General features: G+C 52.0%; 1 protein-coding gene across 5 annotated transcripts in view; it reads right to left on the reverse strand.

The window, feature by feature from the left end:
• Positions 1-5,900, reverse strand: part of SHC3 (SHC adaptor protein 3) — a 96,795-nt gene extending 90,895 nt beyond the window's left edge. Inside the window, exons 1-3 of one of the 5 annotated variants that reach the window (XM_045467473.1) lie at positions 5,361-5,900; positions 4,909-5,080; positions 3,306-4,110 (exon numbers count right to left, since the gene is read on the reverse strand). In XM_045467473.1, the coding sequence (XP_045323429.1) occupies positions 3,306-3,761 (456 nt within the window). In that variant the 5' untranslated portion in view covers positions 3,762-4,110; positions 4,909-5,080; positions 5,361-5,900. Of the gene's footprint in view, positions 1-3,305; positions 4,111-4,218; positions 4,333-4,700; positions 4,762-4,908; positions 5,081-5,297 lie in introns of those variants that run through there. The other 4 variants (XM_045467472.1, XM_045467474.1, XM_045467476.1 and 1 more) reach the window with 4 other exon arrangements.
• Between the last annotated feature and the right edge of the window lie 10,164 nt (positions 5,901-16,064).

Raw genomic sequence — 16,064 nt, forward strand, 5'->3', positions numbered from 1 at the left:
TGTCGTATGGAATTGATGAATTACTGGGTTCTACTCCTGAAGCCAAGACTGCACTGTATGTTAACTAATTTGAATTTAAAAAAAAAAAAAAAAAGGAAGCAACCCCCCTCCCGTTCACGCCTATCTCTCCCTCCTAAGCTGCTCACTCTGTGGGCCCGTGCGTGGAGCACGCAAACATCGCCTCAGAACCCGCCAAAGACCCGTGGCAGCCCCCAGGCGCACTCAGGCGAAGCCGGCTTGGACTTTCAGACAGTAGAACTTTAAGGTGGGCAGCAGCAGAAGCGACACAATTTCTATGGGCCTTTCCTGTCCAAGTTTAAAGTAGTTTCAAAATGGAACTGTCACGAAAATATCCATTGTCCTTTGCTGCTATGTGACCAAAAGAGAAAGCCAAGGGTTGGGCACCCTGAGGTGGGTATCCGAGCACCGCCAGGAGGCCTCCCAGCGTAAACCCAGACCCGGGGGCTTCGTGTGCAGGAGCCTCCCTGCTCTGTGTGGCCGGGAGCCATATCAGCGGCAGGCTTGGTGGTGACACGTGCAGGACTAACTCAACATGCTACGCTCTGAATGCTCCTGTTCCCAGGCACCTTCTCGGTCTTTCAATCCCACACCCTTCATTAATTGACCCTACAACTGCTGTTCACACAGTTTGATGTTTCCTAGGTGAGTCAAACCCACCCGGCTCCTGCCCTTCCAGGCTCTCCTCCCAGGTGACTAGATGGAGTTGAAATATCTTCAAACAACAAACCTCGTATAGAATATCCTCAAGCGTCATAGTAGGTGTCTCTACAAGGGGGCAACACCTATCGTTATACAGCAAATGAATTTTCCAGAACTTAGGAAAACTTGGGGGGGGGTTCCTTAATTTAGGAATAAATTTAAATTGGGACGCTTGGGTGGCTGTCGGTTGGGCGTCCGACTTCAGCTCAGGTCATGATCTCTCGATCCATGGGTTCGAGCCCCACGTCCGGCTCTGTGCTGACAGCTCGGAGCCTGGAGCCTGCTTCAGATTCTGTGTCTCCCTCTCTCTCTGGCCCTATGCTACTTTCTCTCTCTCTCTCTCTCAAAAATATACAAACATTAAAAAAAAATTAAGAAGTAAATTTAAATCAAACCCTTCCCCAAACCCACAGCCTTTAGATTTACAAGCAATGTGCAGTCATATACGAGAGATTACCTCTCTCTCTCCCCGCGATCTTGTAAAGCCAAGAGACTGATAAAACTATTCACAAATCAGCAAACGATATCACGTTACGATTGTTTTTTCAGTTTTGTGATTTTTCAAGAAAATACGTCCGTGATGTTCAACTCAACAACACGGGCAATGAGGAAGCGTGCACCAACAGAGGGCCACGTGATAACGTAAGTCAAACGTGTGCACGAGAAATTGTCCTTAGCATCTGACCTCCTTGCTATGTGGTTCCAAACTTCTCCGGGGAAGCCTGAGCTTATGTTCACACGACCACCGTTCACGGTGAACCAGGCGATGGCCCCCAGGGCACTGCTGCCATTTACTGGAGGCACAATAAAGTGACCCCCAAACCCAGAGGCTGGGGCAGACCCAGCCTTCCGTCCACCTGAGTTCAGCTGATGCTGGAGTTGGCACAGCCGTAAGACGGCCCAGCAGAGCTGACCTGGTGGGCTATGTTCATCTGAGTCCAGTCATGACTGACCTTTAGAACGAGATGTCTGCCTTCGTTCTCCAAAAAGCAAGAGCAAAGCCCCAAGCAAAGGGAATGATCTGTTTTTGAAGGAAAACTTTAAAGGCAGAAGTTTGAGAATTCTCCCTCCATTTGAAAACGATCTTCTCTGTTCCACACGATAGGTACCTTGGCTTTGCCAAGGTCTGTCTGTTTTAAACATAAGCTCTTTTCTTTCTTTCTTTCTTTCTTTCTTTTTTTGTTGTTTTGTTTGTTTGTTTGTTTGCTTCTTAGATAGCAATTATATTAACACACTAGAAGAAATATTCTCCAGTGCTTGCTAGTTCACCTCAAAGGGGTCAGGGTTTTTTGTTTTCTGTTTGTTTCTTTCTTTTTGTTTTGGCTCCTGGTTGTGTAATCTAAAGAGGGACTACAAGAAGAAAAACCATTGTCTTTTATCATAAACTCAAGAAGACGTGCATATTTTAAGCTGATCGGCATCCCTCAACATATATTAATCCATTTTCATATGGTGAGATGAAGACTCGATTTAAAAGCAGCCTCGAGGGGATGAGGGGGCCCCATTTTTAACACCGGGGACAACAGCCCTTTGTCAGTACTTTTTAGGCAGTTAACTGCAGTCCACAGTTAACTGCTTCCTTTAATATTTTGGTTCCCAAACTGCCGAGATACAACATTTTATCCGAGAATGCGTCTGCTGGATTGTTAAACTGAATCTGTAGCCTGCATGCGCAGGCCAGACGCCCTGCAGGTCTCCCGGTGTGCTGGACAACACCGTGGAGATCGTGTGTCTCGTTCCCTTCCAAACAAGCAGCCATGCATCCGAGTGGCCTGCCTGCTCAGCCCTCCCCCCCGCTGGAGGACGTGGCCCAGCTGTAGAGCGCAGTGATGGCTCCCCACCACCGTCCAACAGGCTGGAGGCCGGGAGCCTGTGGCAGGCCAACTGACAGGTGCTGGGTATTCGTTCTTTTAACAGCATAAAATACTTGCATAAAGGAGGAATTTTATGGACCACACTGGGCACGACTGTATAATTCTTTGTGTCGAAGGAAAAATCTGGAGCTGCTAGCTCCAAGGCCCACGCTCAGCCCCTTTTGGCCTATTTAAATGGAAGACTACGGCCCCAGGGAAAAAGAGTCCCCAATTCTCTGCTGCTGTAAATCAGAACCCTCAGGTATGGAAGGCGAGGCAGACCTTGCTGGGGAAGGGAGCACCAGCGGCTTACATAAAGCAAGCCAGCATTTGGCCTGCACTGCTGGGAGCTGGGGGGGAGCCAGAGCACCCAGCCTGCCTCTTGGGGCAGACACAGCAGAAGTAGTCCCGCCGCCCCCGTATCTCCCAGGGCAGGGCGGCCGGCGCTCCCAAGTGGGCTCACTGCCCGGGGCCTGATGCCCACGTCCCCGGGACAGGAGCCCGTGCCCACAGGGGCACTGGCCGGACAGATGGCGCAGCGAGTGGGCAGAGGAGCGCACCTCAGGAGAAAGCAGGCCAGAGCGAGGTCCCCCATGGCGAACCTTCTCCCCACGGGTACGCAGCTGGCGCGCCCGCAGCGCCCCGTCCCCGCGGCCCCGAGAGCTAGCCCAGGAGCGCGCGCCTGCCGGCCTCCGCGGCCACCCACCCCGCGGCCCGCGTGCCCGCACCCACCTTGACGACGTAGGTGACTCCGGCCCCCAGCACCTGGTCGCTGGCGTGCGGGGCGCGCGGCGGCGGCTGGTCGCCGGGCCGGCCCTTCCTGGCGGCGCGCATGGCCGGGGCGCCGGGGCCGGGGGGCGCGCTGCCGTCCGGGGCGGCCAGGCTGGGCGCGCTGCAGCTGCCCGAGAGCCGCGCGCCCGCCCGCGCCCTGGCCGCCGAGCGGCCGCGGAGGCCCGAGCTGGAGAGTTTCAGGTGGGACACCTTGTGGAGCAGGTGGCCCAGGCTGCCCGGCCCATCGTCGGGCGCCCTGCGCAGCGCGTCTCCGGACACGAGGTAGGGGGCCGCCGCCGGGGCCGCGCGCGCCGCCGAGACCTTGCCGCCGCCGCTCACCGACAGGTTGTGCAGAAGGTCGTCGACCGATGTCACCGAGTCATTCCTGAAGCGGTTGTACTTGGTGCGTGGAAGCATGCCCCTCCGTGGGCCGGCCGCATCCGCCCGGGCGCTGCAGGGGCGAGCGCGGCCCGGCGGGACGCGGCGGCCGGGACAGCGGCGGCGGCGGCGGCGGCGGCGGGGGGGGGGGGGGGGGCGGGGGGGGGAGGGGGAACAGCGGCGCCGCCTCCCCGCTAGCGGCCCGCGCCGCCGCGTCCGCGCAGCCCCGGCCCCGCGCTCGGCTGCGGAGGGCGGCACGCTCGCGCTGCTCCAGTCATCGCTTCCGAAGGGGAGCGCCCCGCGGCTCGGGCTGCGCACTGCGAGAGCGTGACTCACTCCAGAGGAGACCCTTCTCAACAAAGGCCCAGGGAACGCTGCAAATCACTTCCTGTAGCACAAAATAATAATAATAATAATAAGTAAAAAAAAAAAAGAAAGAAAAAGAAAAAGGAGAGAAAAAAAGAAAGAAAAAAAGAAGGGAAAAAAACACACATACACCCACTGAGAGCACACTAGAGCCAATCAATTCTCAGATTGCCTTTTCTACATTCCCAGACATTTCCTTCCAACCTTTGCTTGTTGGCCTCCTCATCCCCTCCCCCCCGCCCCCCCCCCTCCCCCCGGTCCGGACTCAGCATCTGTGCCAGAGGTCAGTGCAGCCCCTTCAGACGGTCAGGGGAACTTTCTGAAATCCCTTCTTCTGAGCCCGGGGGCTTCCTCTCCTCCCCACCCTCCCCCCCCTCCCCCGCCCGCCCCCCCCCCCCCCCCCGCAGTTCAGCCCTCGGTGTGAGCCCCTAAGGATCTGACAGCCATGCGTTAAAATGTGACGAAGCCTTTTTAAGAACAAGATCTTCAGCGGATCCTCATGAATTCTGATTTGGAAAGCAGCAGAAATTGGTAAATAGCCAAAAAATTTTTTAAAAATTTTAAAAAGGCAGAAAAGAAAAGAATATCCACTCCCAGGTGAACACAAAATACCGATTTCCTGGGTTTTTCTTTTTTCTTTTCAAGTCAACAGGGCAGCCATGACAAGTGCCTTTGTGGCAATGCAGTGCCTCCGGAAAAAAAAAAAAGGGAAAGAAAAAGAAAGAAAGACAAATCTGCACAGGGACTTCTGCGCAGAGCAGGATGCCTTCCCTGCTAATGACCAGAGCCCTTCTCAGCTGGGGTTAGGTTGGAAACCTACTTCCAGAAAAGAAGAGGACTTCTCAGGAATGGCAGCCGGCTCCAGAAATCCATTCCAGAAAGGGGGCTGGGCTTGACGCTTTATCCCAACTGAATGCGCTCAAGGTCTGGAAAAATGTCTACCAAACGCTACAGATACATTTCAGTGTGTCTTCTGTTGCTGCTTTGCAACCCTGCAGTAAGGAAGAAAAAAATATACAGCTGCTCTGGTTACACAGCAAATCCGTTTCAGGAGTCAGACTCAGCTGCAACGGACAGGCGCAGGCCTCCTTCCTGTCGGCTAGGAGAACAGGGCGTTGGCGGCCCCACAGAAGGTCGGCGAGCCTCACGCCCGCCGAGCCCTGTCACCGTGGGCCCTGCCGGTCTCTGTCATGCATTGAGATAACCCACCTGACACAGCGGAACCTCCCTGTCCAAATTTCCAGGCAACTCTGTGCAAGCAAATGAATTCACCTGCCTTCTCTAGCGCCCTGCCTTCTCACACCCACGACTAGGCATGTGCCACACGAGGCACCCAGCCTTGCAGAGCTTTATGGAGCAGGTGCAGGTGGGGCGGCTCCTGGCAGGCAGGTGAGGCCGGCCGCTGGGATGCAGGCACGCAGGGCGGCCGCCGCTTCCCTCCCTGGGCGCGGGCACTCATTCTTGCCCTTCCCCTGGTTCGCTTAGCAACGGCAAGTGCACACCCCATCGCCGATTGTGGTGGTCAGCAGAGCCCCCCCAAATCTGAAGCAAAAGCACCCTATCATTCCCAAACCCCGCTCTTCATTAGAAGCAGACAAAAACAGCAAAATGTGAATGAGATGCTGTTTGTGTGAATGGAAAGGCTAGCAGTGAGCCAGTGATTCTGTGAATGAAGCCGGGCCCTGCAGCCGGTGCCAGGCAATCCCCTGGCTCCAGCGGCCTCAGCCAATGAGCAGCCGCCCCGATGACTCATTCAACAAAGGCTTGCTCAATAGTGGAAGATTCCATTTCAATCAAAGGCGGGATCTTTATTCCAACGGCAGTGTGGGAAAAAAAAAAAAAAAAAGAAGAAGAAGAAAGAAAGAAAGAAAAGCCAGCCTGATTACAAAATGCATGGAGGAAGGCACCGCTGTCATGGACAGAGGAAAAACTAGTTTTTCAAGAAAATTCAAGAACCGTTGGTTCAGGTACCGGTGTGAACAGGGACCGCTCTCTTGGAGGTGAGCTGAGTCCCAAAACTTTCATTCAGCAGTTCATTTACAAGCAAGAAGCAGCCATGAATGTGCCATGCGGTTCGGCATTTATTATGAATGTACAGCAAACGCACATTCAAACCCCAGGCATCTCGCCCTTGATTCTTTTTGTGAAAGGATCATCCAACACGCTGCACGTTCTGAGTCTCCAAGGAGGGAAAAAAAAAAAAAAAAAAAATCCAAAGCTACGCAGTTAACCCTTTAGCCAACAGGAGATTTTTATTTCTTTTATTATGATGAGCCATGTGGATGGAAATTGGCCATTTCAAAATATAATAGTAATGTACATTTACTGCATATACGAACATTTGTAATCAAAGAGGGTGATTACTATTCCAAGGACACACTGGTACAATAAAACCTCACTGGCCGGGAAGATGATGGCCAAGGGGGTGGGGGTGGGGGTAGGGGTGCACCAAGAGAGAAGCCCGTACCCCTCCCCCCTGGCGGTGCCCGGGGCCCTCACCCAGGGCTGGTGCAGCCTATTTCAGGCACCATCAGCCTGTGACAATGTAGAGATGGACGGTCGATGAAATTTTTCATAGCCTGGCAACACGGAAGGGAACCGAAAACGGGAAACCGCTAGAAAATCAGCCTTCAGACTCAAGACTGCCTGGGGTCATTGACGGTAGCCTTTCCAAGATCTTGTGGTTTCCAGAATGTTGTGGTTTCTCTTTTTAAATGGATTAATTTAAAAGTGTATTGGTTTTCTATGGATGCCATAATCACACGATTAGTGGTTTAAAATGATCGAACTGTATTCCCTGCCAGGGCTGTAGATCAGAAGTCCAAGATGGGTCACAAGGGGATAAACTCAAGGGTGGGCAGCAGTGGGCTTTTCTGGGGTTTCTAGGGGGAAACCCCTCTCCTGGCCTTTTCCCGCTTCTGAGGCAGCCCTCGTGTTCCTGAAGGTGCACATGAGCTGGGCCTGTGGGGAGGGTGGCTCTGCTCCCGAGATGGTTTTATTCTGGCCAGAGGCAAAAAAATCTAACGTGAACGTTATAACCCAGTGTGCTATAAAAACGTTTAAATATGTGTGAGGTACAAAGGCCATCCAGAGGGGAGCAGGCTGAGTTCGGCCTGAGGACGTCAGGGGTGACCTCAGTGGGAGTGACTCTGAGGCAGAGCTTTGAGGGATTTCTGGGATCTTCCAGGTCGATGGAGGTGAAGAGACGCCTCAGGAAGAGAGGCTCTGTGGGAGGCATCCCGAGGCCTGCGGGACTCGGCGTTTCCAAAGCCCTGTGTAGACGGTGGGGCCAGAGCAAGGTTGGGAGGCCAGGCCACTAAGACAGCTGGACCCGGAGGGGGTGGGATGACCCGCGTCACCCTCACGATGTGCGTGCACTAAGACAGCGTAGGGCAGTCAGATTTGTATTTGATGTGGACACCTTGAGCAGCTAGTAACGGGTGCTCTGGGGAGTTGAGAGGGGTGCTGATAACAATACAAGTAAACAGTGAAGTGGTCTTGAGGGAGGGCAAGAGCGGGGAGCTGGAAGGGAGGAGATGGGCTCAGGATACAGTGAGAAGATACAGCGATCTCCATGTCAAGGGACCAGGTTGGCTTGTCTGGAGGCAGAGCCGAGACAGGGTTTGGGGTACCACATGCTCCGTGGAAAGCAAGGAAGGCCAAAAGAGTGGGCAGAGGGAAGTGGTCCCGCAGAACACCCCTCTCCGTACCTCCCCAATCCTGGATTCCACCCACTTTCCCGCCCCAGAAGCCAGGAGCTTGACCCTCCAGCCCAGCTGGCGCCTCTGTAGCTGAGTTCCTGAGGGAGTGGGCGGTGGAGACGGCCTGCCCCACTCACCCCAGCAGAGGAGAGGAACCCTGCTGTGCAGGAGTCTGGGCAAGGTCTTCTGCATCTCCCAAGGAGGGGGATGTAGAACAAAGGCCACGCTTCTGTCTTGGACGACGAGGCTGAGTGAGTCTCATCCATCAGGACACAGAGCTCAGGTGGCAGAGGGTAGGCGATGTCTGGGTCCTGGATGCATGGGGGTGGTGACACATCCATGGAGAGCCGCCCAGTGCCAAGGAGTGGTCAGGGCTGGAGGCCCGAACTTGAAGGCCATTGGCGTGCAGGCGACATTGAGCTCTTCGGGGGCCGAAGCATACTCAGGAAGGAAGAGGGACGAGGAAGGATCCCAAGAAACTCCACACTTCCAGGATGGGAGCTGAAGAAAAAATGACCAGGAGTTGGAGGCGCATGTGGGAGCCTGGTCGGATAGACGCCCAGCATCTTAGCTCAGTTGCTATAACAAAAAGCTAGAGACCAGGCGGCTCTAACAACAGACTATTCCTCGTGGGGGCTGGAAGTCCAAGATCAAGGTACCAGCAGATTCGGCGTCTGGTGAGAGCCCACCTCTGGTTCCTACATGGTTGTCTTTCCCCTTGTTTTCCTGGTTGGGAGGGGTGAGGGAGCTGCCTGGGGCCTCTTTTATAAGGGCACTGGCCTCTTTCCTGGGGCTCCACCCTCATGACCGACTCACCTCCCAAAAGCCCTGGTCCAAACACCATCACCTTGGGAGCTAGACTTCAACATATGAGTTGGGGGGTGAGGGGATCAACATTGGTTTCAAGAGAAAATCAGTGATGGTTAGCAGGAGCACTAGTGACAATCGTAACTACTGAGAACATCCCGCCTGTCAAGTGATATGCACCTGTCGTACGCTTCAGCTCCTGTGGCCTGTGAGATAGCATTTACACCCCATTCTACACAAAGAGACATGAGGGATCAGAGGGGTTTATGAAGCGGGCCAGGGCCACAGAGTTAGGAAGTGGCCAGTGTACCTGACTCTAAATCCGTGTTTATGGCCACAACCTCACCCAATTCAGAGAGTTCGAGTCAGGTGTGTCCTGAGAATCATGACACCTTAGCAAGGAGAATGGAGGGGCCACTACTTAGGTCACAGGACTGTGCCATCCAAACAAGAGATGAGAAAATGGATGGAAAAAGTCACGCTCTCCAGAAGACAGTGAAATCCAAGGGAAGAACTGAGGCAATGGCCAGAGGTACAGCCCAGAGTGTAGAGCGGTGATGGAAGAATGAAGGAATATGTCTGGGGGGGGGGCTAGAGTAGGAAATGGAGACATGGGGAAGGGGGAGGGCCAGGAGGATGGCCCTATAGCGGGTAGGGGAGGAGAGGCAGGAACTGGGGAGCTGATCATTGGGGTTGAGTAGGAAACAGGTGTTCCAAGGAAGAGACCTGGGTAGACAGAACATTTCAGAGATGGGGTTAAGAGAGTCCAAAGATGATGACACACCAGGGATTCCTTACCTCTACCTTACTGTCTCACTCATGGTTCTTACCAGAAGCCATTCCCACCTTTGCAGATGAAGGAAGACAACAGGATCTCTGGAGCCAGTGGAATTCCAGCTGGAATTTGGGGGGAGGGAACGACAGATAGGCAGAGCCAGTGATGGGAGGGAGTGAGGAAGAGATACCCAGTCTCTGTCTCCCACTCTCCCATCTCCTGTTGGTGCCTTCCACTTGCCAAACCCATGGGAAGCCAGTGGTGCAGGTGCCTGGCAATGGCAATGGATGGAGAGTGAGCTGGGCAGGGCAAGAGGAGTTGGACCAGAGGTCAATCTCTCTGTGGCCATGGCAAGAAGCCAGAAGATTTTTAAGCCTGATTTGGATATCACACCTGATTTCCTCTACAACATGAAAGTGAAGTTTGTGCTTAAAAAGGGAGAAGGGTCTATCTCACTAAGGACCTTGAGTTGAGGGAGAACACAGAGGATGCGGCCAACAATGAGGAAGAGGGAGGGGTCGCTGCAGTCATCACGTGCCAACCATGACTCTGTGGTGTCCCTCAAGGAAGAGGGCTGGTTTTCTCTAACAGCGTACCTCTGGCTACATATGAGCTGGGTCTTGAACATGCAGGGAGGTGACAGCCTGGATTCTCAGGGACAGACACCCCAAGGAAGTGAATGGAAGCAAAAGGTCCCCAGTGGTGCCCCTGAAGCACAGGTGTGGAGAGGGAGCAGCCACACCAGAGAACAGGGGTAGGAGGGAGGGGTCTCAGATTCACAAAAGCCAGAGATTGGGGTCATCCTGTGAGGAGGGAATGGAAGGGAGTTTATTGTCGATGACAGTGTGACAAGGGGTGGATAGCTGGGCACTAGGAGAAGACAGAATGAGTGCACAGAAAGTTCACTTCACAAGCCACAGCTAGAACTAGCAGGAGGGTTGGGTTCCGGACCTGGGGGAGGGTCTCTGAGGTGGCAGACATGCTCTCTGCAGGGACCCTCAAGTGTGTGCCCCCCACGTCCTGGGTGTAGGAATGAATGTCTGTGGTATGGGAATACTCACTTCAGCACTATGGACAGTTCCCCTGAGCCTGGACCCAGACCAGGCTCGGATCCCAGAGGCAGACCTGCGCCCTGGCCAGCTTCATGGAAAGTTCTCCGCGTATCGGTGCCCCTCCACAAGTGCTCTTTCTTCGTGTCGCCCCTCCATCCAGGCCGTCAGCGGCCCACACCCATGTGAGTGACGGGGGGAGGGCCCACCGCTCCACAGCTCCTTGTCCAGCAGGCTTTGGGCTGAGCCCCGTATGTAGGCCTGTTCAATCCTTATGACACTATTCTGTAGGTCCTACTATTACCCAACTTTACAGGTGGGGGACACTGAGGCTGGGACAGGTTGAGTGGCTCTACAAGGAGAACTGGCTAGCAGGTGGCCAAGCAGGGATTCACTCTACAGCCGGTCTCACTCCAGCATCCCACAAAAACCACACGATGAGGCGGGGGGATCCTCACTCCAGACCTGCTCGGTTCCCCTCTGGGCAAGGAGAACAGTAGCACACAACTACTGCCTCCTTGAGCCATTGCCATGGTGACCAGGCAGCAAACCGAAAGTGCCATGCAGGCCTAGCACAAAGGGTTTTTATTACTGCTGCATTAAGACCCGCAGGTTACCCATCTACTGTAAGAAAAAGCCATCAAAGTGCTGGCGCAGGTGGAGTAGATGGAGATGGAAAGGCAAAGCTTCAGTGCACCCCGAAAACAGACAGCAGAAAGCAAACCAGTTCTCATTTCAGAGAGGGGTCCGCGGGACACGCCTCAGAAAAAGGGGGAGAGAACTGCCTTGCGCTCGAGGAATGGCCAAGAGGCCACCACATGCTGGAGAGAGTCGCTCGATTAAAATATGTGAGGGTCTTACTTCATGTGTAGAATAAATTACATAGCTTTTCCTGAAGAATTAATTCATTCAGAAAAAGTTTAGCGACTTCTGTATTCCCACCAGTTCCTTGAGCATACGCACGTCAAGTTTTACGTGGAAACCACTTCGTGCTCGTTTTCCCTCAAAAGAATCTATTGTTAGAGACACGGCATTTTATAACATAACATTCCCCAAGTGTGTTTCATGGCTGAGTACTATTCCATGGAGTTGAGAAAATGTAAGTCCTTCAGCCTCCACCCCCCGTCAGTGGACACTTTGGTGGTTTCTAACTTGTGAATGTTGTAAACAATGCCATCACGAGAGCCTTTGGACACACAGCTCCCTCCTTTGGTTTCACTGAATTATTTCTTAGTATAGATCACAAGGGAATGCAGACTTCCTAGCTCTTACTTGGTCTTGCTAAGTGGCTTTCTGGAGGTCCCCCATGGGTTTTCAGTGCCGGCAGTGATCAAGAGAGGCAAACCAGTCTCACTGCAACCTTCCCAGCTCTGGATTTTGTGACTTTTGCAGTTTTCCATAGTTGCAAATGGTTCCCGATACTTAACAGTTGCAAGATGCTTCCCCAAGGATCTGGGTCCAGATTGGTGGAGAGTGTGCTGGACTTTTGCCTTCATTCTGACTGGTTGGCTCCAAAGTATTGAGATTTGCTCGACGGGGATGGTCTGCCTGTGGACCTGAGCCTGTGTAAACCCTTGCCCACACCTCTCCCTCCTCAGAGACTCCACTTGGAACCTCACACTCATCCTTCAGGACTCACTGTTTTCAACTCAGATTTTTTTTTCTGCCAGACTCTGTGTGGGTTTCACTATACTAGTCAAATGTTTACCATCTTATTTGTTTTCAAAAAATATTTTAGCATATATAAAATTACACATAATATTAGTCACCTTATGTTATGTAACTATTTACATGCTATCTGATATATTATGCATTGTGATTTACACATAATTATATATACTAATAATATACTTATATGACCCGTACTGGTATAATGTTGATATATATTAATTATAAGTACTATTCCTTTCATGTGGATATGTGTTATGATTTATACATAATCATTTTTACCCATATACTTGTATAGCCCATAGTTGTATGTTTATATGTTAATTATATGCATCGCTGTGTTTTCACATGGATGCATTATGTCTTATGGCTTGTGTATGAGTAGATACACTGACATACAAGCTATGTTGGTGTAGTATTGATGCATATGAATTCTGTGTATTACTCATCCTTCATGTGGAGACTCAACACAGGGGCATCACCATGAAGACAGCTGGAATCCTGGAATGGCCTCCATTGTCTCAAGGCTAAGAGGCAAAACCACCAGCGATCACACTGTGTCCAGGGGTCTCAGACCCGAGGATCCTCCGGCAGACTTGTCACCACGCAGGGGGCTGGCCCACCTGAAGTTTCTGCTCCGGTGAGTGCGGGGTGGCTCCCCAGGGAGCTCGGTGCTGCCCTGTCAGGATGGAGCTGAGGTCACAGGAAGGGAGAGACGGGGGAGAGGAGGTTCTGGGGGAAGTCTATGGGTTCCAACACAACAGCAGCCTCACGGAGAAGTCGTGGAGGCAGCTGGGTGGGTGTGAGTCTGGACTGAATGGACAGGTGTGGAAAAGAGGAATGAATGTAGAAGTCAGGACAGTTCAGTGTCCTTAAAGCCACAACACCGATGAGGTCAGCAAGGTGATGAGCTGCTGGGCAAGGAAGGTTGTCCCTCTGCCAAATTCTGGGCCAAAATTGATGGTGGGTTTGGGAGAAGAACAGAAACCAGCAATGGGGACAGAGGAGGAGAGGCCACTGGGGACAGAAGCGCACACACCGAAAACCACAGAAAGATGCAACCGTGAAAATTCTAGGATGGATTGTTCTAGAAATGGATTGATGGACGCATTTCAAAGAGAGACAGGAAGGCTGTGTCCAATGAAGGCAACACAGCAAAGACTGAGAGATCTTTTCGCTGTGATGGAATTGTTATAAGATGGGATTGTGGCTGATATACAACTGTATGTTTTCACACAAACAAAGAATGTAGATTAAGTACGTGGATGGATGACATAAGTCATACCTCAAGAACTCAGTTTCAAATTAAAAGAGAATCTAGCACACATCCACCACTATTTCTATCCCAAGACATTCTTCACCTGGGGCAAATGAAGACAGATTTATTCATAAAAAAAGATGTGTACATAAATATTTACAATGTCTTCATTCATAAAGGATACTTGAGCTAACCCAAATGTCCATAATGAAGAGAATGGATAAATATTATGTGATATAGTCTTACAAGGACAAATTATTCAGCCTTCATGTTTATTTATTTGGGGGGGGGGGAGGGGCAGAGAGAGAAGGAGACACAGAATCCGAAGCAGGCTCCAGGCTCTGAGCTGTCAGCACAGTTCGATGTGGGGCTTGAACTCACAAACCACGAGATCGTGACCTGAGCCGAAGTCGGAGGCTTAACCGACTGAGCCACCTAGGCACCCCTGTTCAGCCTTAAAAAACAGGGTGTACCGCTCATTCGGATGAAAACATGTGGCAAGCCTGGGCGGCTCAGTCGGTTGAGCCTCCGACTCTTGATTTCTGCTCAGGTCATGATCCCAGGGTCTGGGATCGAGCCCCATGTCAGACTCTGGGCTGACCATGTAGAGCCTGCTTGGGATTCTCTCTCTTTCCCTCTGCCCCTCTTGCCCACTCATGCTCTCTCTCTTTCTAAAAATGAAAACCCCAAAACATGAGGATTTCAAAAACATTACTTTGAGCAAGAGACAGGCATCAGAGTGCACACTGTGATTTACCTCATTGTTCTGACTTTCAGCAACCGCAAACCAGAGCCCTTTCATCGACTTTAGAACAGGCTGCCAGTGCCGAGGCTGGTGGCGTTTCAACTGAAACGTTACAGTGGTGTATTTTCTTGTTTATGAACGTAGTTTGCCCATTGATAGAGTGTCTGGATACTGTGGGGGGTTATACATTTTTAAAAATTTGTCAACTCATGCACTTAAGTTTGGCGTTCTCACTACATTTTAATTTTATATTGATACAACAGCATAAACAAAGAGGTGAAGAAGGGTCATTAGGTAGGAATAGAGACGAGCACGTTTTACTTGTGGATCTCTGCCCACTGCCCACTGCCCACTGCCCACTGGATGACTGACCAATCCGCGATGCCAGTGGCTGGTTGGGTTCTGGGGGGAACGTAGGGGGTTTCTTGAGGGTTCCACAGTGACGGGGACACCCTGCGTGCAGCAGGGCCCCGGAGGGGCGGCCGTCCCCCCTGGGGCGTGGCTTGGGGCTGCTCCGGGGGCAGCTGGGTGATGCGGTCGTGGAGCGGCTGCCCAGTGAACTGGGGCTACACCTCACTTTCCACAGCCTCCAGTGGGAGACCGAGGCATGTCTGCCTGCCATGGGCTTGGCGGTGGGTCTCTTATTTACGTTCAGACTCATTCAGTCCGTTTGAAGTCAGCTTTACACAAGACATGAAGAGCAGCTCGCAAAAGTGGATCGAGAGGAAATGCCAACTCACGGACACGCTTTGTGCGGCCAAGAAGGAGTCTGAGCTGCTGGAGGCATCTTTAGAGAATGCCAGACTAGAGAAAGCGTCCTTAAGTATACTCAAGATACTTGCAGACGCCTTCAGGAAGGTGGTGAGGGCCAACTCGGTGCTGGTGGAGGAATTCACCTCCCTGGTTCAAGAACTGAACCAAGAGAGAGCCAAACGCTCACAGCCAGAGGAGGTGACGGCAAAGATGGCAAAAGTGTTCAAGTTCCTGGAAGAGGTCATGGGAATCGCCATAACCCAGGGAGCTTCTCGTAACCTTCCCGGAGGCCAGGAGCCAAGCCTTGGTGGTCTCCTGCCCCCGGAGACGGCCTGCGTCTTGGAGCAGCGTTGTCCCCTCCCCTCCCCTGGGCCTCCAGCTGCCAGGCTGCCTTGACCACCCCCACCCCCACCTGACCATCACTCAGGCCAGTGGGTGTAGGAGACCCCCTCTCTGAGCTGGAGATCCTTCACCTCCACGTACTGGGCTCCACCATGAGCTCCTTCATGGACCACTTCTTCCAATCCAGAGATTAGATTGCCCAGAACACACCAAGAAATGGGAGATTTCCCTTATGTGCACAGAATGTTTGGATTCTCCCATATTAGCAGTGAAAGAAACATGCTTAAGAGACAAATCTCTTACTGAATTTGACTCGTTACACCACATTTCTCAAGGCAGTTTTGGTAAACGTTACTTACATGTTAACCTTACAAGTGAACTATTTATATTTTCTTCTCTGTATAAACGTTGCGTTACAATTTGAAAACGCAGCTTATCGATAAGGACTTTGAGGTGGCAACAGCGGTATTTTTTCTAGAGCGTCATTCCCAACAGACGTGAGCCACAAGTCAAAGCGACCTTTTGCCTGAGCGTGCATCACTGAAAAAGAAAACAGAACTGGTCTCTTTTGACGTGGAGTTAAGTGGTACACTCAGAGAGAAATCTTTACCACTTAAGGTTGAGGCTCAAATACAACAATGGCTAAATTTTTAAAATACATTTGATAAATTGCATACGGATTGTTTCCTTTCCCTGCAAGAATGCTGCAGTCTACGTTCTCTGACCTGGAAAAAACCCAGATGGACAATTTGGGGGAAACTGCACACTTCTGTGTCTCATCCCTGTCTCCCTCACCAGCTAACGCGCCCCTGGAGAGCAAGGGGAGTCTGAAGGAACTTTTCCCATATAATTAATGCTGAGCCCCACCAATAGTGTCA

This window comes from Leopardus geoffroyi, chromosome D4 (assembly GCF_018350155.1).
Source record: "Leopardus geoffroyi isolate Oge1 chromosome D4, O.geoffroyi_Oge1_pat1.0, whole genome shotgun sequence".
NCBI classification, from domain to species: domain Eukaryota; kingdom Metazoa; phylum Chordata; class Mammalia; order Carnivora; family Felidae; genus Leopardus; species Leopardus geoffroyi.